The sequence below is a fragment of the Lepidochelys kempii genome, chromosome 10 (genome assembly GCF_965140285.1).
Source record: "Lepidochelys kempii isolate rLepKem1 chromosome 10, rLepKem1.hap1, whole genome shotgun sequence".
Lineage (NCBI taxonomy): Eukaryota > Metazoa > Chordata > Testudines > Cheloniidae > Lepidochelys > Lepidochelys kempii.
In genome coordinates this window covers 31,167,121-31,191,509 of record NC_136389.1, presented here as the reverse complement: position 1 = coordinate 31,191,509, position 24,389 = coordinate 31,167,121, and the positions used below count along the sequence as shown (strand labels likewise).

General features: G+C 48.2%; 1 protein-coding gene across 9 annotated transcripts in view; it reads right to left on the bottom strand.

Moving 5' to 3' along the window:
* GSG1L (GSG1 like) overlaps positions 1-24,389 on the bottom strand; it is a 139,089-nt gene that overhangs the window by 11,460 nt on the left and 103,240 nt on the right. For 5 of the 9 annotated variants that reach the window (XM_073362630.2, XM_073362633.2, XM_073362635.2 and 2 more), the window contains 2 exons: positions 15,390-15,986; positions 4,120-7,211 (listed from right to left, as the gene is read on the bottom strand). The exons of 1 other annotated variant lie outside the window; for it this stretch is intronic. In XM_073362630.2, coding sequence (XP_073218731.1) covers positions 6,782-7,211; positions 15,390-15,986 — 1,027 coding nt within the window. In that variant the 3' untranslated portion in view covers positions 4,120-6,781. Of the gene's footprint in view, positions 1-4,119; positions 7,212-15,389; positions 15,987-24,389 lie in introns of those variants that run through there. 3 more of the 9 variants (XM_073362639.2, XM_073362640.2, XM_073362631.2) reach the window with 2 other exon arrangements.

The window sequence follows — 24,389 nt, the reverse complement described above, 5'->3', positions numbered from 1 at the left end:
TGTGGGGTTCCACAGGGATCTGTTCTGGGTCTGGTGCGGTTTAACATCTTTATTAATGATCTGGAGGTAGGAATAGAGAGCAGAATGATCAAATTTACAGATGACACAAAGCTGTGGGTGGGGAGGGGGGCGTTTGCCAACACTTTGGAGGATAGAGCTAAAATTCAGGGGGGTCTTGATAAATTGGAGAACTGGGCTATAGACAATAAAGTGAAATTCAACAAAGACAAATGTAAGGTGCTACACTTAAGGAGGAAAAACCAAATACACAAATACAGAATAGGGAATAACTAGCTTGGCAGCTGCACTGCTGAGAAGGATCTGGGAGTTGTGGTGGATCACAACCTCGACATGGGTCAGCAATGTGATGCTGTTGCAAAATAAAGCAAATGCTATTTTTGGTTGCATTAACAGAGGCACAGCATGCAAGGCACAGGAGGTGACAGTACTGCTCTATTTGGTGCTGATTTGGCCTCAGCTGGAGTACTGTGTCCAATTTTGGTCACCAATGTATAGAAAGGATGTAGAAAAACTGGAAAGGATCCAGAGGTGAGCGACAAAGATGATCAAAGGGAGGCAAGCCATATGAGCAAGGCTGAAGGAACTGGGTATGTTTAGTTTGGAAAAGAGGAGATTAAGGGGGGAACGTGATAGTGGTCTTCAGATACTTGAAAGGCTGCCATAAAAAAGATGGAGAAAAGTTGTTCTCGCTTGCCACAGAGGACAGGACAAGAGGCAATGGGTTCAAACTACAGCACAAGCAGATTTAGATTGAATCTCAGGAAACACTTCCTAACTGTAAGAACAGTAGGACAATGGAACTCGCTGCCTAGGGAGGTCATGGAAGCTTCTTCACTGCAGGTTTTCAAAAGGAGGCTGGACAGCCACCTGTCTTGGATGGTTTGGACCCAACAAATCCAGCATCTTGGCAGGGCCTTAGACTAGATCAGTGGTTTTCAAACTTTTTCTCTGGCAACCCAGTTGAAGAACATTCTTGATGCCTGTGACCCAATGGAGCTGGGGATGAGGGGTTTGGAGAATGGGAGGGGCTCAGGGCTGGGGCAGAGGGTTGGGGTGAGGGCTGGTGGGTGGGGCCAGGAATGAGGGTTTCAGGGTGTGGGAGGGGGCTCTGGGCTGGGGCAGAGGGTTGGGGTGCAGGAGGGGGTCAGGGTTCTGGGCTGGGGGTGCAGGCTCTGGGATGAGGCCAGGGATGAGGGGGTTGGGGTGCAGGAGGTGGTTCTGGGTTGGGGGGAGGCTCAGGCTGGGGTAGGGGGTTGGGGGTGGGAGGGGGTCAGGGCTCTGAGCTGGGGGTGCAGGCTCTGGGGTGGGGCCAGGGATGAGGGGGTTGGGGTGCAGGAGGTGGTTCTGGGTTTGGGGGGGCTCAGGGCTAGGGCAGGGGGTTGGGGCTTGGGGTTGGGACACGGATTTACCTCAGGCAGCTCCTGGTCAGCAGCGCAGTGGGGGTGCTAAGGCAGCAGCAGGTCCGGCTCTTAGGTGGAGGCAAGGAGCTCTCGCAGCTCTCGCCCGTAGACACCACCCCCCCAGCTCCCATTGGCCGAAAACCAACCAATAGGAGTGTGGAGCCAGTGCTTGGGGTGGGGGTGGTGCGCGGAGCCCTGTGGCACCCCCCCCCCCCCCCCCGGAGCCAGACTTGCTGCTGGCTGCTTCCGGGGCACAGCGCGGTGTCAGAAGAGGTAGGAACTAGCCTGCCTTAGCCAGGCAGCACCACCGCTGGGACTTTTAACTGCCTGGTTGGCGGTGCTGACCAGAGCCGCTGTGACCCAGTGCCTTACATTCTGTGACCCAGTACTGGGTCATGACCCGCAATTTGAAAACCCTTGGACTAGATGACTCTTACCCTCACTTCTAACCGTACAATTCTATTAATCTATGATTTGAGTGCTATTCCCACCTCTTGTACAATGGCTCAGTTTTTCTTCTTTACCATAGGAAGCCTTGATACTTGCCTCCCTTATAGGAGAAGAGTATGACTCTTTCCTTAGTAAGGGCTGTGATGTACACAGAATTAGTAACATCACTGAGAGAAGTGGAATTTGAACATAGGGTCTCCTGGCTCCCAGCCCAGTGCACCTGCCTTTAGGCAAAAGGATATGTTGCTAGGTTAAGGCAGCAGCAGGAGAAGTGATTTTATCTGTGGCCCATCTGGAGGGGTTGCTTTGGTCTGGGTGGCTATTTCAGGAGACTCAGCAGGCCCAGGGAACTTGCTTGTTGTAGATGAAATGTTCAGAGTTTAGTGACAAGTTTGTAACAAGGTCTACTGAGAATGTGCAAATGGTGGTGGGGGGAGGCTTATAACTTGGCCAGATCTGGCCATAATGTTTTGGGTTGAAACCTGAAAAAAGCAAAAGAAATTCAAGCCAAGGCAGATACCAAACATGGAAAATAACAGTCCACATAGTTAAAATGTGGAAAAATACTATAAGCAGTTGTAAAAGTTGTAAATTATAGAGTTAGGCAATCTTAATCTTAGTGGCTGTTAGTGCTCATGGTAATAATAATCATAATGAATAACTACCCCTGTGTTGGATTGGTGATGTGTGGGAAACACCCATCTTACTTAACCTCCGGGAAGCAAGTACCTCCAAACAGAATCTGGGTAGAGCATCTCCAGCCCAACATCTCCTATAGGCCCTTCGGAAAGTTTGATCAAATTGTATAAAATACCGACTACGCTTGAGAAGGGAGACTGGGCGCTTCTGTTAACTCTAGCATAAGGCGAGAACAGAGGGATGTGAGGTGTCTTGTGATATCTGCCACCTTCACTTCCAGCAGGCAAGACACCAGAGCATTCTCTCAGTCACTGCGTATCAGCTGTTTATATTCCAGGTGATCTAATCCCATCAGCACAGCCAGTCTTACTCTCCCAACTGTTACGACCCCTTCCAGCGAGTGAGGAATTGTCTGCTTCCTCTATCTCAGTCAGCAGGTGGGTTGCATCTAGGTGGCGTGTGGCCCTCTGTACCACCTTAGCGCCCTTCCCTCCTGAGACTGGATTCCTCAACTAGAGGGCAGGGGAGTTGGTTCTGATTTGGGCCCTTTCCACAATGTGCCTAAACGTTGTTTCTGAAAGCAGTTCTGTCTCTCTCGGCTCATCCAGTTCAGCAGCTCTGGCCCGCAGACACTGCATGTGAGTGTCGAGGGCCATGAGCTGCTGGCCCTGGGCACGCACATACACCACTTGGCCACGTGGCAATAGTCAGACATTCTGCACTCTGCAGTAACTGGGCAGTGCCCCCTTGGCTAGTCCGCTGCTGGTCCTCTACCTCCACAGTCAGAGGGAGTTGAAGCACCAACTAGAGCTACAGTATGGCTTTTATGTGGTCGGCTGAAGCATTTAGGGCAGTAGCTTTTAATTCGCCTAATTGTCTCTTAGCAATGAAAGTCAGAAGCCTGCTGCCTTCAGTGCCCAACTCCCCTGGGCTCACTCTGTCAGTTGCTCCCTCCCTTGGCCGGGAACCTCTCCTTATGGAAGAACCGACCAGCAAGGCCTCAAGACTTGCTACTGCTTAGCAGGGAGGGGTGACAGCTGCCCAGTTTTGTGCAGTGCCATATGTAACATTTTATACAGATTTTAATGAGCTAATTTACACAATTGCAAATAATTTGAGTGTAACCATAAGTTTCAGGTGGTGGCCTGTTTGGCCTCTGTGGACTGAGGTGGATCCCCATCTCAGAGAAGAACAGTGGCCTTCCTGCTAGGAAAGGAGAGGGAGCCACACAGACACTGATCAACCAAAAGAGGCAAAGCAAAACTATGAGGCCACAGCTGAGGTCAAAGGTGCAGAAGCAGGGAGCTAGTGGGGGTGCCATGCAGAGACCCCAGAGAAAAGATCCAAGGAGTTGATGGTCACTGCCCAGTGGAGTTCTACCTGGATGCAGGAACAGACAAGAGCAAGGCAAATGGCCATATGTTAATAAACAGCTTCCTCATGGCTGTGCTTCCTCCCCTGAACTGGTGCATGGCCAGCTAGGTCAATGCCAGGAGCAGGTTCACAAGGCATCTCTGGAGTTTGTGGGTTCTTGGATGGGGTGACCATAATGAACATGTGAGAAGAAAAGGGGCTGCAATCTGGAGATAGACAAGTGCCGTGGTGCGTATATATTACAATATACTCTTTAATTACATAAACACATGCGGTTTTACAAAAGGGGCATCAACAGGGTTTGAAGACAGGACTCTCTAAACACTATCTCTTGAGCCAAAGGAGTAACTGAATGCGCTTGACACAGACCTTCCAGCACCTTACACAACTATTTACAAGATTCATAGATTCCAGCACCAGAAGGGACCATTGTGATAATCTAGTCTGACCTCCTCTATAACACAGGCCACAGAACTTCCTCAAAATAATGCCTAGAGCAGATCTTTTAGAAAAACATCCAGTCTTGATTTAAAATGGTCAGTGATGGAGAATCCACCAGGACTCTTGATAAATTGTTCCAATAGTTAATTACACTCATTGTTAAAAATGTATGCTTTATTTCCAGTCTGAATTGATCTAGCTTCAACTTCCAGCCATTGGATTGTGTTAGACCTTTCTATGCTAGATTGAAGAGCCCATTATTAAATATTTGTTCCCCATATGGGTACTTACGGACTATAATCAAGTCACCCCTTAACTTTCTTTTTGTTAAGCTAAATAAATTGAGCTCCTTGGGTCTATAAGGCATGTTTTCTAATTCTTTAATTATTCTCGTGTCTCTTCTCTGCACCCTCTCCAATTTATCAACATCCTTTCTTCTTGAATTGTGGACACCAGAACTGGATGCAGTATTCCAGCAGCTACCACATGAGTCCCAAATACAGAGGTAAAATAACCTCTCTGCTCCTCCTGTCCAAGGATTGCATTAGTCCTTTTGACCACAGTGTTGCACCGGAAGCTCATGTTCAGCTAATTATCCACTATGACCCCCAAATCTTTTCCTGAGTCCTTGCTTCCCAGGATAGAGTTCCCCATCCTGTAAGTATGGCCTACATTCTTTGTTCCTAGATAGATACATTTACCCCTATTAAAACATATATTGTTTGCTTGCACCCAGCTTACCAAACGATCCAGCTCACTCCGTATCAGTGACGTGTCCGCTTCATTATTTTCCACTCCCCAAATTTTTGTGTCAGCTGAAAACTTTATCAGTGATGATTTTGTGTTTTCTTCCAGGTCATGAACAGAAATGTAAAATAGCATAGGGCCAAGGACAGATCCCTGTAGGCCCCCACTAAGAACACACCTGTTCTACTATATTTACATTTTCAGACCCCTCAGTTTGCCAGCTTTTAATCCATTTAATACATGCCATGTTAAGATAGCAGTGGCAAGCTGGCTATCAGGATACTTGTCCCTGTGAGGGGAGTGTGGTTGAATGGGTGCAGCAGTGCAAATCAACAGTACAGCACAGCAAAAGCAGGGTGACTCTGAGAAGCAGGGTGACTAACCGGACTAACTTGGTTGGCTCTGCTATAGCTGGGCTATGGATTCTGTTCCCAGCTTTGCAAAAACTGGGACCTTCTGCAGCTTCCCAGTTACTTGATTTGTAAAGTTGAGGGGAATGATTCCTAGGGTAGGAATATGAGGCCTTGGTCAATAATGAGGGTTGGGAAGTACCAAGAAATAGTAGCAATAATTAGTAGAAAAGGTGAGAACAGAGCTCACAGTCTCCTGGGTGCAATGGTAATGGGTCTTTGGAGAGGGACATTCTCTCCAGAAACCATGCCAGTGCAACATGTGAAACAGCCCTTTCAGTTTACAGACTGTCCGGTGAAAATTGGGATGAATGGCAACCCTACCCTGCTATGTATTTTGGAGGGCATGCCTACATATTTGGTGTCCTGGAAGTAGAATGGTATGAGTCCAGTAAATTGGGAGCAGAACGTCACACTAAATGTCATCTAGCCCTGAAATCTCATGCTCTCAGACAGCGGTGGCGGTAGTCATCGGGGGTCAGAAAGCACCTCAAACACGTTTGCGGTCATCTTTGACCTGGATACAGGGGTGATGGGTCTCCATATGAGTGGACTAGATGTCATGGATGATAGGTATAAGCAGCAGCAATTAAGGAAGGTGCTGGCCACAGAAAGGCCGTGGTGATAGGTAGAAAATGCATAGTTGTTAACTGTGGTGATCGACTGCCCTGTCAAACAGCTGATCGTTACATCTGAAATTGTGAAATTGCCATGGCCAGTTCCTTGCTGACCTACACACCTTTCACTGGATCCGCTGGGATCTTTTTATGGGGCTTACAGCTACCATTGTCACTGAGGTACCCCTGGCCCAACTCATGGCAAGAGTACAATTTTAGACTCCAGTGGCTGGTTAACTTGGTGTTTGATGTATTTTGAGACACAAAAGAGGCACAGTTTTCTAACAATTGATGCCATTTAATGAATGATGCACTCTAGAAAATAGAAACTAGCTGGGTGCTGGGATCCAGATGAGAGCCGTGTTCCATGGAGCCATGAGAGGAGGCCCTTTCCCTCACACACAGTGCCTTCTTTGGCTTATTTTGGCAGCATTTGCAGCTGCTGGAACCAAAGGGAACATCAGTATGTCGAAAGAAGTTCTAAGGGGGCATTTTCTTTCAAATGTGAAGCTGCACAGGAAGTCTTCCCGGCCTGTCTCCTCAGGAGAGGATAGCGTGACAGACTCAGAGCTCACCAAGCATTTGCAGATAGAGGTAACCTACAATGTCACAATTCAGTGCTCTGAAATCTGTACAGAATGCAGGGTTCCTGGGCCTCTGTAGATGCTGGATTTGCTTGGTTTTATTGGACTTCTTTCTGGATTCTTTTCTGCACACGCTGTGTCTTTTCTCTCAGGGTTTGGCTGCTGATTCCAGGGAATAGGCTTTTCAGAATGTTACAGTACACCATGTACAGCTCCGGGTCTATCTTGGGCATGGGGGCTGAGTTCGAATTGCAGGCCTGTTCAGCGACAGAGTGCTGCAGCAAGTACACATCATTGAAGAGAGCAGTTAGGATTTTGTGTGCCGCTTTGTAAGGGTCATTTTCAAACTGCACCATTGCCTTAAGCTCAGTCAGGGTATAGCCATTGTAACGCTTGCTGTCTTCTGGGTGAGGCGGCTCAGGCTCACCAATATGTCTCACCTTCCACTTCAGGCATTTCAGTTCTTCTTTTACATTGTCCAGTTCTCTCTCCATGGCTTGGAATTCCTTCAGGGTTACAAATCTCCTGCTGAAAGAGATGTTAATAATAGATACAAGGTGGTAGTCAAAGGACAGTCAGTGTTCATTCAAAATTAGCTGCTGGGCGGAATTATCAGTACAGGGTTTGGGACTCTGCGCAGGGGCCAGCCCCAAATACCCTCAGTCTGGGGCCATTCAGCGCTGTAGCTAAATGCTTGAATTTTGTCATTAGCGGGGCTTGGGCACTGTCCTAGTGAGACTCTCTCCGACCCTCCAAAAGGTATGTCCTGAGGGAGCTATCCAGTAAGATCTGGGGGTCACCGCGTAAGTGGGGCCGGGGTAGAAAGAACTTGGGAGGGTATGTTTGTGAGTGGAGGCGTGGTTGACATAAGGGGACATTCCATCACGAAGGCAGGGCATCCAGCACTATATGACAGCAACAGCCCTCGCAGCGCTTCGGAGGATTGCTCGCGTCCGGGCTGTGGCAGTGCAGACAGGGCGTGGGAGGGAACAGTGCATATTGGGGCTGGGAATACAGTCATGGGGGGCGTTTCCTACACGGGCAGAGCTGCATGTTGGGGCTGGGGCTAGGGCCTGAAGCCATGCACCCTGTGGTTGCTAACTGAGGAGCTGCATGCAGCTATGGGCAATCCACGCTGTGGCTAGGGTAGAACACAGAAGGACCAGGGATGTAGCCAGAATTGGGTCATTATGGCAGGCCAACTGCACATTCAGGCTATGGATGTACACACTATAGGCCAGACTCATTGTCGCCCTCTGGGCCCTTTGTATCAGCTACCTCGAACTGGAGAGCAAAGCTAGCCCACTGAGCAGTGTGCATTACATGTCCTCTGCTTGATCCCTAGAGGAGGTGAGTCTGATAAAGCGGTCAGCAGGCAGGGTTGCCTCAAGCTGCAGCAATTCACATGTATAGCTTTGGAGATCCCTGGTTCCATCCTTGGTATGTGGGCCAACACAGTGCCTACCACATTAGCACAAAGACCCAAGTGGCAAATAGTCCTGGCACAGAGGGCACTGGGGGGTGGAAATCAAAGACTGGAGGAGACATGGCCAGGGCAGTTCTGCCCTCCTTGTTCACTGTAGTTGTGGGGGAAGAAATACATTTTCCCATTGTAAAAATTTCCAGTGGTGCTTATCCCAAGGGTGGAGTTTTATAGCCCGGCCCAGACATCATCCTTAATAAGGAGCTTCTGCTTTGCTGGGTTTGGGGGAAAGTACCAAGGATACTGCCAAATCACTTCTGGGCAAACACACTGAGCTAAGTTTCTGATAGTGCTCAGTGGGGTCCTGCCCTCTTTGTGACAGCATTGCACATGCTGAGAGGGGGCTTGGGCTGGCAAGACTTGGAGGAAGAGCATCATCAAGTATTTCCTGAATGCCGCAACAGGAGAAAATCTGAAAGCCTGGGGTGCAAAGAAAGGGACGGTGCTGTGATTTTAAGGCCTTCACTATTTGGCTGCATTCTGCAAATTCTTTGTTTTTAGCATTTAAACAAATTAAGGGCCAGCTCCCAAGGGAAGTATCTGCCATTTGCTCTTGAGTAGGGGTCTCTGTGCTGGCCTGACCAATTTGGAGGATGGTCGGGCTGGCATGGTGGTAGTGGGAAGTCTCTCAGCTGTCAATCAGATTGGGATAACCCCACCGCTCACTGATGTCACTCCCCCATCACGACACTACCGACCATGTTTAGAGCCATAGTCCACCTCCAGCAGGCTGGGTGGCTGTAGTGCAGCCAAAGGGGCCTTCTGCCAAAAGGATCTAGCTAGACCCGTAAAGCACAGAACCCAGCTGGGCCACCTAGGGTCAGGCTCCTTGCCCTCTGAATGCTGGGTCAGGAATTGGCTCTACATTTCTATTTTTTCCCAGTGCAGATGCAGCCAAACCAATACAAAGGGACTGACAGGAGATTATGCAGTCACACTTGGGAAACAGCAGAGTTGGGAATGAGACTTTTCCCAGCTCCGATCACCTCACAGGTATGATCTACAAAGCCTTTTGGAAAATCTGTAGGAAAGCTCTATTGGAGTTTAGAGCATTGGTCGGGAGCTTCTATTTCATGGCTGGATATCTGCATACCTGAATGATTTGTACTGAAAACTTGGGGGGGGGGTTGTGTGTGTGTGTGTGTGTGTGTGTGTGTGTGTTTCAAATAATGTGAGCTGGCTGGAGCATAGAATGGGCATGGGAGGAGTTAAAATACAATTAAAAATAAACCCCATGGACATTAAAATGTGGATATTAATATTCACCAACTTTCTTATCTTTCACAAAAATTCGTTGGAAATTAACTGTCAAAAAACTACATTAATGAAATGTGATCATTGCACACTTAAAAATTGCAGTCAGGAAATGCCCAGATTAAAATTCCAGTAGCAATGTTACCTTAGCTATGGTGCACAAACAGATAGGTACTGTTTTAGCCTTCTGCTTTTCTGGGGAAAGATGCAGCTTTGTCATGAAGAACCACATTTTCAGAAGCACACAGCATGTTGAGTGTATCTTGGGTGATGAGTTCTTGAGAATCTGGCCATTAGTGTCATGCTGGGCTCTGAGGGGAGCTAAGCATTTGATAACCTGACTCCAGTTGCAGGTGCTGAGCACCTGAAAATCGGGTCCTGGCTCTTTGGCAAATCTGGCCCTTGGTAACACCACTGTGCTGCAGTTAGCATGGCGTAGGGAATGATTTCTCCATGACAATGCACTAGAACCCCTCCCATTGACTTCAGTGGGGTTTGGATCAGGAGCTAAGTTTGCTACAGCTTCCTTAAAGCACCCTGATCTTGCAAATAATTAGCATGTAAGAAACTTTAGCTATGTGAATAAAGTTTTTCCCGTATTTGCAGGATCAGGGCCTATGTTACACCACAAAACATGCAGCATGACTGTGTTATCGCTGCTGCTCACTAAATGTCCTTGGCTGAGAAATCAAGAGCAACCACTGCCCAGCGTATGTAACCAGATAGCTAGAATTGTCTGTGTGTGAGAGAGAAACAGCCACCTGTCCTATGGCGGTGATGAGTCCAAAGGTAAATTCTCTGAGTCCTGAGGCCCAGACCAGGGAAATAGCTCTCTGCCCTGAGGGAACCTGAGGCAATGTTGAGCAAAGTGATGCCATTGTTTCCAGCTGAGGCCCTTGCGGAGCACTGCCAAATCTATAAAAAGAAAAGGAGTACTTGTGACACCTTAGAGACTAACCAATTTATTTGAGCATGAGCTTTCGTGAGCTACAGCTCACTTCATCGGATGCATACCGTGGAAACTGCAGAAGACATTATATACACACAGAGACCATGAAACAATACCTCCTCCCCCCCAAACCCCACTCTCCTGCTGGTAATAGCTTATCTAAAGTGATCATCAAGTTGGGCCATTTCCAGCACAAATCCAGATTTTCTCACCCTCCGCCCCCCCCCCCCCCCACAAACTCACTTTCCTGCTGGTGATAGCCCATCCAAAGTGACCACTCTCTTCACAATGTGTATGATAATCAAGGTGGGCCATTACCTGCACAAATCCAGGTTCTCTCACCCCCTCACCCCCCTCCAAAAACCACACACACACAAACTCACTCTCCTGCTGGTAATAGCTTATCCAAAGTGACCACTCTCCCTACAATGTGCATGATAATCAAGGTGGGCCATTTCCAGCACAAATCCAGGTTTTCTCACCCCCACCCCCACCCCCATACACACACAAACTCACTCTCATGTTGGTAATAGCTCATCCAAAGTGACTACTCTCCCTACAATGTGCATGGTAATCAAGGTGGGCCATTTCCAGCACAAATCCAGGCTCTCTCACCACCACCACCACCCCCACGGAAACATACACACACACACACACACACACACACAAACTCACTCTCCTGCTGGCAATAGCTCATCCAAACTGACCACTCTCCAAGTTTAAATCCAAGTTTAACCAGAACGTCTGGGGGGGGTAGGAAAAAACAAGGGGAAATAGGCTACCTTGCATAATGACTTAGCCACTCCCAGTCTCTATTTAAGCCTAAATTAATAGTATCCAATTTGCAAATGAATTCCAATTCAGCAGTTTCTCGCTGGAGTCTGGATTTGAAGTTTTTTTTGTTGTAAGATAGCGACCTTCATGTCTGTGATTGCGTGACCAGAGAGATTGAAGTGTTCTCCGACTGGTTTATGAATGTTATAATTCTTGACATCTGATTTGTGTCCATTTATTCTTTTACGTAGAGACTGTCCAGTTTGACCAATGTAAATGGCAGAGGGGCATTGCTGGCACATGATGGCATATATCACATTGGTGGATGTGCAGGTGAACAAGCCTCTGATAGTGTGACTGATGTTATTAGGCCTTTTGATGGTGTCCCCTGAATAGATATGTGGGCACAGTTGGCAACGGGCTTTGTTGCAAGGATAGGTTCCTGGGTTAGTGGTTCTGTTGTGTGGTATGTGGTTGTTGGTGAGTATTTGCTTCAGGTTGCGGGGCTGTCTGTAGGCAAGGACTGGCCTGTCTCCCAAGATTTGTGAGAGTGTTGGGTCATCCTTCAGGATACGTTGTAGATCCTTAATAATGCGTTGGATGGGTTTTAGTTGGGGGCTGAAGGTGACGGCTAGTGGCATTCTATTATTTTCTTTGTTAGGCCTGTCCTGTAGTAGGTGACTTCTGGGAACTCTTCTGGCTCTATCAATCTGTTTCTTCACTTCCGCAGGTGGGTATTGTAGTTATAAGAAAGCTTGACAGAGATCTTGTAGGTGTTTGTCTCTGTCTGAGGGGTTGGAGCAAATGCGGTTGTATCGCAGAGCTTGGCTGTAGACGATGGATCGTGTGGTGTGGTCGGGGTGAAAGCTGGAGTCATGTAGGTAGGAATAGCGGTCAGTAGGTTTCCGGTATAGGGTGGTGTCTATGTGACCATCGTTTATTAGCACTGTAGTGTCCAGGAAGTGGATCTCTTGTGTGGACTGGACCAGGCTGAGGTTGATGGTGGGATGGAAATTGTTGAAATCATGGTGGAATTCCTCAAGGGCTTCTTTTCCATGGGTCCAGATGATGACGATGTCATCAATATAGCGCAAGTAGAGTAGGGGCTTTAGGGGACGAGAGCTGAGGAAGCGTTGTTCTAAATCAGCCATAAATGTTGGCATACTGTGGGGCCATGCGGGTACCCATAGGAGTGCCGCTGATCTGAAGGTATACATTGTCCCCAAATGTAAAATGTAAACGCATTATTAAGGATCTACAACGTATCCTGAAGGATGACCCAACACTCTCACAAATCTTGGGAGACAGGCCAGTTCTTGCCTACAGACAGTCCCGCAACCTGAAGCAAATACTCACCAACAACCACATACCACACAACAGAACCACTAACCCAGGAACCTATCCTTGCAACAAAGCCCGTTGCCAACTGTGCCCACATATCTATTCAGGGGACACCATCAAAGGGCCTAATAACATCAGCCACACTATCAGAGGCTCGTTCACCTGCACATCCACCAATGTGATATATGCCATCATGTGCCAGCAATGCCCCTCTGCCATTTACATTGGTCAAACTGGACAGTCTCTACGTAAAAGAATAAATGGACACAAATCAGATGTCAAGAATTATAACATTCATAAACCAGTCGGAGAACACTTCAATCTCTCTGGTCACTCGATTACAGACATGAAGGTCGCTATTTTACAACAAAAAAACTTCAACTCCAGACTCCAGCGAGAAACTGCTGAATTGGAATTCATTTGCAAATTGGATACTATTAATTTAGGCTTAAATAGAGACTGGGAGTGGCTAAGTCATTATGCAAGGTAGCCTATTTCCCCTTGTTTTTTCCTACCCCCCCCCCAGACGTTCTGGTTAAACTTAGATTTAAACTTGGAGAGTGGTCCGTTTGGATGAGCTATTGCCAGCAGGAGAGTGAGTTTGTGTGTGTGTGTGTTTCCGGGGGGCGGGGAGGGGGTGGTGGTGGTGAGAGAGCCTGGATTTGTGCTGGAAATGGCCCACCTTGATTACCATGCACATTGTAGGGAGAGTGGTCACTTTGGATAAGCTATTACCAGCAGGAGAGTGAGTTTGTGTGTGTGGTTTTTGGAGGGGGGTGAGGGGGTGAGAGAACCTGGATTTGTGCAGGAAATGGCCCACCTTGATTATCATACACATTGTGAAGAGAGTGGTCACTTTGGATGGGCTGTTACCAGCAGGAGAGTGAGTTTGTGTGGGGGGGGGGACGGAGGGTGAGAAAACCTGGATTTGTGCTGGAAATGGCCCAACTTGATGATCACTTTAGATAAGCTATTACCAGCAGGAGAGTGCAGGGGGAGGAGGTATTGTTTCATGGTCTCTGTGTGTGTATATAATGTCTTCTGCAGTTTCCATGGTATGCATCCGATGAAGTGAGCTGTAGCTCATGAAAGCTCATGCTCAAATAAATTGGTTAGTTTCTAAGGTGCCACAAGTACTCCTTTTCTTTTTGCGAATACAGACTAACACGGCTGTTACTCTGAAACCTGCCAAATCTATGACACCTACCCAAGGGTGGGAAATGCCCAAATAAAGTGCTTGCGAGATGACAGAAGTAACTACAGCCAGGAAGATGGGGGAACTTCTTCCTCCAGGTTATGGCTGCCTGATGGGCTGTGAAAATGTAAAGGACCCTGAGTGGGGTAGAGTGGGGGGAAGAACTGCTGCTCACCTTGTCTCAGTGTGTAGGGAACCAAAGGCCAACACAGTGGGGATGAAAGAGGGGGGTTAATACTCTCCCTTCTCCCCCCAGAGAAGCTGGAGTTAGGCCACAGTGGTCCCCAGGCCCCAACCTCTGAGGGGGTGGGACACAGAAAAGGAACTGGGCTGTGGGGAAGAATGTTTACGATCTGAGTTGTTGAAATTTGAAAAGATAAAAGGTATTGGCAGTCATGCCACCCAGGGAATAAACCTGTGGGTTCCCTTAGGATGCCATTTGTGTGCCCTCATTATACCAACTTCTTTATGGGGCAGATGTGACAGATATGGCAGCTCCATGCAGTATCTTTGGGGACCATTGTATTACATTTGTGATACTTTATATAGGATTATGTTCTACTGCATGGCGGAGGGTTACCATAGCTCCTCCAGGAACTAAAAACAGTGGGGAGTGACCAAGTTGAGTAAACTCCAAAGATACCACCCCCAGGGGTGGCTTGCATTCACTGGGCCAAACTGGGTTTTCTGGTGTAAAAAGCTCACAACCTTCCTCTTGATTCAGTAAATAGACGGGCCCCTTGGTCCCAGGGTGGTCCCAAGTGTTGTGGAAGGATTGGAAAGACCTTGGCATACCAGACTGCCCATGTGGATAGTGGATGATTCCTGGTATTTGTAGTGAGCATTAAAATCCTTGTATTGTTTTTGGCATGTTTTCTCTGTGATGTTCGTATCCGTATAATAAATGTGCTTCCTTTGGTAGAGTCATGTGGTCACTTGTACCCGCTGGCACACACAGGCTATAGCCCTTGGAGAGAAAGCACAGTACAGACGCTGGCCATTAGGCAGCCTGGCTGGCTGGGGATATCTCAGTGTATGACAGGGAGCTGAGCAGCTTTCAACCACCAGTCAGAAGGGAGTGGGACATGGGTCCCTGCTCAGACACAGGAGCTGTCTGGAAGCCTGAGACCTGACTGGGCAGTCCTGGAGTGGGCCATGAAGAGGGGGTACAGGTGCAATTACCCTGAAACTGTAACATCCATGACTCATAAAGTGTGGCCTTTTCAATGATTGGAGCGCTGCAGTGTTTGCAGTTTAAATACAATATAAGCAAATATTTATACTCACAGACAAACTGCTCACGGCACTTAGGAGGAGGAAGCCCAAAAGGTGTGCAGCTTTGACCCCAAATTAAAATACCAACCTACAGTGAGTGCAACTTCCCAGGGCTGCACTCAGGAACCGTCCTACCCACTTGTGTGTATGAAGCCATCCCAAGCACAGTATAGAAAATAGCTCACCTGTGGGTCTGGCTGCTGCTTGATTACAAACTGATTTATTGAACCAAATACCAGCTTGGCTCCCAACTGTCAGTGTAACAAGGGACTATGAATATCTCTGGTACGCCATGTTTACATCATTCACTGGTATAACTCTGTGTGCTAACTGCTTACTCAGTTATTTTTAAAAAAGAATAAACAAATAAATTAGTGACCTCCACGCTGGGACTCCAGTGCCTGTCTGATCTAAACACGTTACCCAGATGCATACCTTTTGCAAAGGGGATCTTCATGAGACGGTTCAAGACGCCTTCCTGGAGGTGTGGACCCAGAATTGGAGTAGCCAGCAGATTGCGAGCTATCACTGGGGTTCGCTGTCACTTTAGGCCTTGTGCTTTTCCTGCTTGGAATCACTGTGTGGTCTGATGGTGAGGCTTGTAGAGTTTGTGCTGTGTGAGGACAACAGGAATATGAGAAGGTCAGATTGAGTTCTGCCTGGGATTCTGGGTCTTGCTGTGGATTGGCTGAGCTGGATGTTAGATTAGATCTGAGGCTAGCAGAATGAGATGATGTATTTGGTCTTGGATTGGTTGGACTGGAACCTGATGTAGCTAGTTTTGGATTCATTTGCTCCAATGTTCTAGGTCTTGATGCTACTCTTGGGGCCAATTGAGTGATGTGAACAGCTTCCAGCATGGTTGGGTTCTGCCCCATGGAGGTCTGGCTGACAGGCTCTGATGAAAGCGAGGCATTGGTTGATGTATCGCTGGAGGAGCTCGATGTAGAACATGGGGATGTTTTCTGAGCATTGTGGCCACTCCTGGTCCTTCTCACTTTAGTAATGTTTAGAGCTGAGTGTTGCGCTGCCCTGAAAAAGACAAGCAAACAAATATTCACTCCCCACTCCGGGCCTGTGCTAAGAGCTGATATGTCAATACAAGACCCATCGCCCATGAGTATTACACCCATGAGTCACCTATCTCTTTTGTGCTATATTCCCCCCAGTTGGTCTCCAAGGAAGAAGCAGTTTTACAAAAAAGCAGCCACTATGAGAATCATACCCAGCATATCAACATTTCCCATCTTCTCAATGACTTAATATATGGAGACCTTTGTTGGGGAATCCAGAAGCCAGGCAGCAGTGGGGGATACCAAATAAACACTGACTAATGCTCCAGTGATGGCATATGGATGGACAGCTAAATGGAAGGGAGACTGGCTGAAATGCAGTCCTCCCCCATGCCTAAAGAAGTCACTCCTGCTCACTCCTGTAAAAGGCAGAGCCTCTCTCCTCGTCGCAAACAATGGACTCAGTGGGGTACCATAACAGGTGAGTCCTGGCATAACGCTATTGTGGGAATTCTGGCCGCAAGCAGCTCCACAAGCCCCTATCCCAGCTGGTGTCAGAGTTAGACTGGCCTGGGGGACTTTGTTGTCCTGGTAGACCTTGCAGATGACAGTTCTAGTTCATTGGCTTGGGTTGTCATGGACCCCCTGGTGGTCTCTGGCTCCACTTATACAAGGTATGCAGTACCAGGTCTGGGCTGTGGCATAGTCGGGTATTGTGAATATGCCACTGTTGTGGTCAAATAATCACCTCTAAGGCGAGATCTGGCCTTGTCCCCATTCCTGGCAGGGCAAGGACCTGTGACATTCCCTGCTCAGAGACCAGGGCTCCTGCTGGGGGAAAATACTTTCGTTCCTGTAGGCCAGCGTGGACAGCCTGGTGCAGCATTGTGATGTCATCCGTGACTATTTATGCCCTGACCCTTGGCTGTTTCTCAGCAGTGTCCTTGCACTTCATCATGGTTCCCAGATGCAGTGGCAGGGGAGGCGTCTGGCAACCTAGTGGTGGAGGGGCTGCACTGACTCATGTCACCAGTACCGCGGCAGGTTCATGGAAGCCCCTGCTATTGCTCAACTAAGGAAGGGGAGGTCTTTCCTTCTTTTCCTCAGCCACAGGAAGTACAGAGTCCTGACCAGTGTAACTGTTCCAGGCACTGGGACAGCTGACTGCCACAGGCTGCTTTCCCCAGGCTGCACAGACAAATCTCACTGAATGATGTGCTCCACAAATAATTTTCTCTCGGGCCCCTGAGAAGCAGGAGGGAGCATTAAGTACTGCCGCCCTGGCTGAGCTATATTCGGTCTCTCAAGACTCTGATGCGCGGGGGGAAGGCAGAGACATTTGCGATTTGGCTCCTTTGTGCTGTACCAGTTGTTCAGGGAACCAGAATCTAGCTGTAACTGCACATCTTAGAACCCCCCAGCCCAGCATGTCCAGGGAGGAGGGGTGGTGTTGGGGGCAGGGGAGGAGGTGGAGCAAAATGCAGCCCTACTGTGCTAATTCTCAGCTGTTCTATGGTCCCTGAGTAAGTTAGAGCAGCTCCTGGACAGACAAGGCCAGAGCAACTGCGGTTTCAGACCCAGGGAGCTAAATACAGCTGCCTGATATCTTCCCACCCTTCCACTCCCTTGTGCATTAAGTGCAGGAGAGAATCTAGCCTCAGGTTCCTAAGGCCACTGTCCTACTGTCTGGAATGGCTCACACCCTGAGTGCCAACCTCAGGGCAGACTGTCAAAAAGTAGGGCAGAGACCCCAAGCTGGTGTGTTCTATAGATAAATTTCACCAACCCAGTAACAAATGTGAACTCTTGGATCACTGTAACAGTCTTACCATGGAGTCACAGACAGTCCTCTTGGGCTCTGCAGTTCAGCCTGCCACCCAGGCAAGCAGGATTATGTGATAAGTGGTCAGTTCCACCAAAGATCACACAATATTCAGGTTACTCCCAGTCCTAAAAGACCCGTCACTTACCCCAGGTCAATTTGTCCCTTACATCTCACACCAAACACAATGCTCATAGCCAATCCTATAGTAAACTAACTAAGAATTTATTAACTAGGTAAAAAAAGGAGAGAGTTATTTACGGGTTAAAGCAGGCAACAGATAAGCATAAATGAGTTTCAGTTTCTGATTCAAAAGGTGACAGAGTTGTAATAATCTGTCACTTCAGAATGTCGTTCAGGGCTAAGCATGCCAGGTAGCATGGGGATCTCTTTGCTTATGTTTAGGAATCTTTGCCCCTCAGAGTCCAGACTGCATAAAAGTTTCTCCTTGTCAGGGATTTTTATCCTCTCCACTCGGGAGTCCAAATTGATGGGATGAGTTCATGTGCAGGTCTCTCCTTTCTGGAGGGAGTTAGGAATGCAATCAATGGGGCCTCTCTCCTTTGAGGCTACACAATACCTCATTTACCTTCAATGGTCCATCTTGTAACTTTATCTTAACCAATGCATCTTTTCCTGTTTTTGGTGAGTTACACAATTACAGAGGTTTACAATGCAAATACTCAATACAACTTTACACCATGGGCTGTAGAGGTTATAAGTGAGATCAATATAAAGCCTAAACACTAGACACATTCTTTTCAGCAAAACATCTAATCTCTATTATGATGATGCTAACACACAGGGAAGCAAGACTGGTTTCCAGCTATGCATTTGTAAGTGTTCGGTGAGGCCTGGGGCCTTGGCATGAACTGATACCTGGTGTGCCAGCATCACAGCCACGATCCAGCAAAGCACTTGAGCATGTGCTTCATACCCCTCAATTTCAACAGGACTATGCACATTCTTGGGGGCCTTGCTGGACCAGGGCCTAATCTCCGAGTTTAAAACAAACAAACCTTTTGTACTGGCTTAGTACAGCTGAGATACCTGACAGAAGGGTGCTCTCATGGACATGGCACACCCAGCTTAGCTCTTTAGAAAGGAAACACAATAGGGGTCCCTGTGAAAGAAAAGAAAAGTGGAGAAACTAGAACATGCCATCTAGGGCAGAGCAGAGTGCCTCAGAAAAGTCCCATCATCCTGAGCTGTGACTCAGCAGGGCCAGGGAGGGAATCCTACTTGGACTGCCTGCTGCTTGGAAGGGAGGGATGTCACTGTGCAGGCGCAGCCAGGAGCTTTGTCCAAGTGGAGATGGGTTGGCTGTAGGCCACCTGAGTCCTATGGGAAGGGAGCAATGTCACTTCACACAAGGACGGGAGCTCGGCCCAGAACCAACCCAATATCCCAGATCCACTTGTCCGGACAGTTACAGGGAGAGGGAGAGCCCTTAGTGTCCACGGAGGAGTGGGCCGGTGGTGGCCCTGGCAGAGTGAGTGCATAGTGCCCTTGGTGGCCTGGGTGTGGTGGGAGCCCAGTGTCTTGTATGGACAGGGTGGGTACTCAGTGCCCTTGGTGCCCCAGATGGGGCAGGGTGGGTACTCAGTGCCCTTGGTGTCCCATGCAACTTGTGGCTCAGGGTTGCACATTGTTTTCTGTAGCTGGAAGGAGCCAGCCAAATGCAACCTGAACCTGGGGCGTGGCAGCAGCCAAGCCACCTCCGCCCTGGAGAGTCCTGGTCTGTCCAGGGAGCATGAACTGCCAGCCAGCACAGCAGAGCCCAGGACTCAGGATTCCATGATTGCACTGTATGCAGCACTGCAGCCTGTGGGGGTGGGAGAACATACCCTACTTGGGACTGAGAGACTAGGGCTGGTGGGGTTTTTAGTGGCTTTAGAGAGCATTAACCTGTATATTTAGGTGCTGGGCACACTGTACCTTTGCTGGGGGGACCCTCCTTTGAATCATCCTCCATACCGATAGAGGCTTGTCTCAGCGCAGATAAAAGTGTTCTCTTATTGTTAACTGCAGCTTTTATTTCTGGGGTTAACTCCTGCTTCCCCAAGAGGGGTTGGGGTATAGTGGGAAATCCAGGGCATGTGGCTTTGGATCTGGGAACCACTGAACCAACTGCGGGGCCCTCCCACCCCATGCAGACATCGCCAGCCTAAAGTCATTGCTAAAATATTCCTTACCGCAATGACAAAATGATCATCTTCCCTGCTCTACTCCCCTCTTGTGAATACACTACAGTTTTAAATGATCATAAACCTTAAACAGTTTCTGGTTGTTTTCCTCTACTAACAGCAATCTGAAACAGAAGGCAAAAGCTTCCACTAAAAGAGGCAAGCTGCAAAAATTCCTCTTCTTTTTCCATTACATGTACAATTCTACACCTCACAAACAACTACTTTAAAAGGCTTCAAAAACCCAGTGTAGGAGTCATATTTGAAATCCATGGCAGTACACAGTTTTCTTCTGTACAGCCTGGTTTAAGCAACTGTGGTAGTGGATGAGGATAAACCCTGCAACTTGCCCATTTCCCCATGATATAGTCTGCTGGGCCTAATTTGACATTTATGATAAAGCATCACTAGTAAATGGTGCCATCATTTCAAAATTTCTCTGAGGACAACACAATAGACTATTAAATCCAGCCTTGAATTTTGTGTTTAGGGCTCTCTGATAGAGTTTAAGGATCAATTTTAGAATAAATATCTAGGGACATAAAGCATTTAAGAAAGCATTTATATGGAAGCTCAAAAAAATCTGTTGCCCTTAAAGGAGATTGCATTTTTTCTATACACCTAATCCACTGTTCATCTTCTAGAGGGGCTTAGAAATCCACCTCCTATCATCTCTTAACTGGAATTAAGACCCTTCGATTTTCTTTGATTGAAAACACATCTATAGCAGAAATGCAATATGAGAAATGGCAACTCTGACAGGAGTAAGGATTCCCGAGGAGACTGCAAATCTCCGTCATCAGTGTAGTCCTTGCTCCTGAGTTCAGAAGTGCTGAGGAGTCCTGGCTTCAGTTCTAGTCAATGGAGCTGTGGTTGCTCAGCACTTCTGAACATCCTGCCCTTTATGTTTCAATCTCTAGGGTGAGATATTCAAGGGCCAGGCACCCACAACTCCCAGAAAAGGCAGTGGATGCAGCAGGGGCTCAGCACCTCAGGAAACCAGGCCCACGCGGTCTTGTAAAAGATACAAGTTGAGTCAGTCCATTTCTGGATTTATAAGGTCAGACCCTACCCATGTACCTGGTTCTGTGCTATCCAACATGCCCTTTGCCAAGCGAATCGGCACACGGCTGTTGTCCAGGGCCATGGGGAGGGGCACCCTAACTAAACACTGCTCAGAGAAAGGAGAGGATGGCTGGTCCCAAGGCCACCACAGATCGGAATAAAACCTTAACCCGTCATGTAGCTATTCATGGCTTCCAAGGCCAGAAGGGACCACTGCGATCATCTAGCCTGACCTCTTGCATAAGGCAGGCCAGAGAGCTGCCCCACAATCACCCCTAGAGCAGCTTGATCAGAAAACATCCAATCCTGAGTTAAAATATTGATATTACCAGAACCATATTGTTTTGGGATTCATCCTGCCTGCCCAGGGGACAGCAGGGCATGTGTCCAGGACCCTGCCCACCCCCACCCCACGATGTGAACTACCCAGGGGTAGAGTCTGTGCGTTCTGCTCCCCTAGCCACAGTGGGGCAGCATCAGCAGAAGGAGCTCTGGGAGGGGGTGCATTTAAAGATCCAGGCTGGACTTTTCATAGGAGACAAAGGGACTTCAGGCACGCAAACCCCATTGGTATAGGATGGGAGCTGGGCACCTAACTCCCCAGGACATCTGAAACCCCCAGCCCTGCCCATCCAGAATGCCCAATAGCTCAGTTGTTAAGGCCGTCTCCTGGCATAGAGGAGACTGCGGTTCAGATCACTGCTCCACATCAGCAGAGTGGGGATTTGAACTTGGCTCTCCCATGTGAGCACTCTAACTGCTAGGCTATTGGGTAAGGGCAATGGGGGGCATCACCTGAGAAAGGGCTGGCCTGGCTTAGGCATCCCACTCCAAGACAAGGGTCATGGCTGAGACTGCTGAGTGGAGAGAGGTGCCTCCCTCCAGCCTGGATCCAGGCACCTAATTCCCTTTGAGGCCCTGCTCCCTCAGCATTTCCTCCGGGCTAGTGTAGGACACTCCCCGCTCAGCGGGCTGGTTCCGGTGACTCCCTTTTTTAGGCGCCTAACTCTCCTCAGGCATTGTCCAGGGAGCCCAGGTGTCTAACTTGGGCCTGTGGATTCTACTAGCTGGTAGGGTACCTAAAAGTTAAGCTGAGCATTGAAACACCTGGAGTCCTTGTTTTCTAGCCAGCCCTCTTGACCGTACATCCCTCCAGATACACTTCATTTGGGCTGTGCAGGTGCAGGATGACAAAGAGCTGGATACCAGCTGTTTGCCATGGCATTACCCTGGCTCTCCCTGCCACTATCCACATAGGTGTTCCATTGGGAGCGTAGGCTGATTCCACCAGCATTGCCTTGTGCAGATTTCCCTTGGTGATTGCTGCCGCACACACACTGGATACTCGGTGAACAGCAGCGGGTTCAGGGGAGAGAAGAACCAGTAATGAGGGGTGCCTGGCCATGAGTCACAGGGGGTGCCTTTGTGTGCCGTTGGCCATTCACCCGATCTGACACATTTTTTTATATTTAACACTATTTTAAATGCTACATTTATAACCTATTGTTTAAAATTAATTTACCTTTTCTCGCTGCTTTTAAATTAAGACTAAAACACGTTTGTATCAAAGCGGGGGAAAGGGGGGGCAAAGAAATTTTGTCACTACCACTTTTCACAGCAGACTTAGTGCCTCATTGCCACCCTTACTTCTGTGCTGCTGCCGGTGGCAAGCGCTGCCTTCAAAGCTGGGCAGCTGGAGCAGTGTGGAACTGCAGAAGGAAGGGCAGCAATGCCATACTATGCCACCCTTACTTCTGCAGAATGTTTGACCTTTGCACTGGGAGGGGTAGTTCCAGGGGAGGCTAAGGCAAAATTTGGGGTTGCTATAGCCTCCACAAGCCCCCATCCCAGTGCCCTCCTGCCTGTGCATCTGGCTGTTAAATTATCAATTCCTTTTTTTGCTGAACTCAGTGTTCTGATTGGTCTGCGATTTAATGCAACTCTTCAGCTGCTGAACAATCAAGCCCTCTAATGTTGTCTCAGTCCTAGGGCCGGCCTTAGGGAAAATGCTGCTCGGGATGAACTTCTATTTTGGCACTCTTTCTTTGGAGGTGGAGTTGGGGGTGGAGTTGGGCACATCCCCCTGTACCGCCTTAGGCTCCCTCCTGCCCCCACATCCTCCTCCCCCCTCAGCCTCCCTCTTGCTCCCCACAACCTCTGCATCCTTCAGCCTCCCTCCTGCCCCCACTTTGCCCTGCATCTTCCTCAGCCTCCCTCCTGCCCCTACATCCCCCTGCACTCCCTTAGTCACTCCGCTCTCCCCACATCTCCTGCACCCCCCTCAGCCTCCTTTCTTGCCCCACATTCCTGTATCCTCATAGTTTCCTGTCCAGCCCTCAAGCTGTAGAACACAGTGACAGCCATCTTTCCTGACTACGGCCTGGCTTCAGTCTCATTGAAAACCATGAGCATTGGTGTCCACCTCTATTATTACAACATTTTGTAACCCACTAGCCCCCTCTTTTTGACCTATGACTGCAGGCCACTGTGCCTTGAATGGTCCTTTAGCACAGCAGTTCTCAAGCTGGGGTCCATGTACAGCATGGGGGCCTCAGAGACTGCACAGGGCAGGGGGGGGCCCCGCAAAATATTACAAAAAGGTTTTAAAAATCTCACCTCATGTCTGCATTGCCTAACGATTAAAAGCAGTAGATCTACTGTTGCTGTTTACACAACATATTCTGTGGTGCATGAACAGTGCCAAAATATATTACATAAGCATCAACATAAAAAATCGAAAGCAGAAATGACTGAGATGTCTTTGGCGGGTGGAAGTGGAATATATTTTTACAGTGTGTGAGCAAATTACATTGAGTTTTTAAAATGTCCTCATACTAGTATTGCTAGTTGTGCTGAAGCCATGGATAATGCACAGTCAAGTAGTAAGAAACAAATTAAGAATAGAAAGTTTGACGAAAGTTATACTGATTTTGGTTTTATGGAATTTAGTAATGGGTGACTGCAATGCATTGTATGCTTACAAATCCTATAAAACGAAGCAATGAAACCTGCAAAGTTGAAATGACAGCGCACAACAAGGCACCTTCAATAGAAAGATAAATCCACAGACTTTTTTCCAAAGAATACAATCAACAGAAAACTCAAATGACAAATGTAACATCGGTTCCAGAAAAGGCTCTGAAAGCATCTTTCTTAACAGCACTTCAGACTGCAAAGAGTAAAAATTCCCATAGCATTGGAGACGACCTGATTCTTTCAGCTGCTGTAGAAAAGAGCAACATGATGATAAGTGAAGATGCAGCAAAGAAATTTAAGGCCATTCCAACTTTCTAACAATATAGTTAGTAGGAGAATTGACGAGGTTTCAAATGATGTCAAATGACAGCTA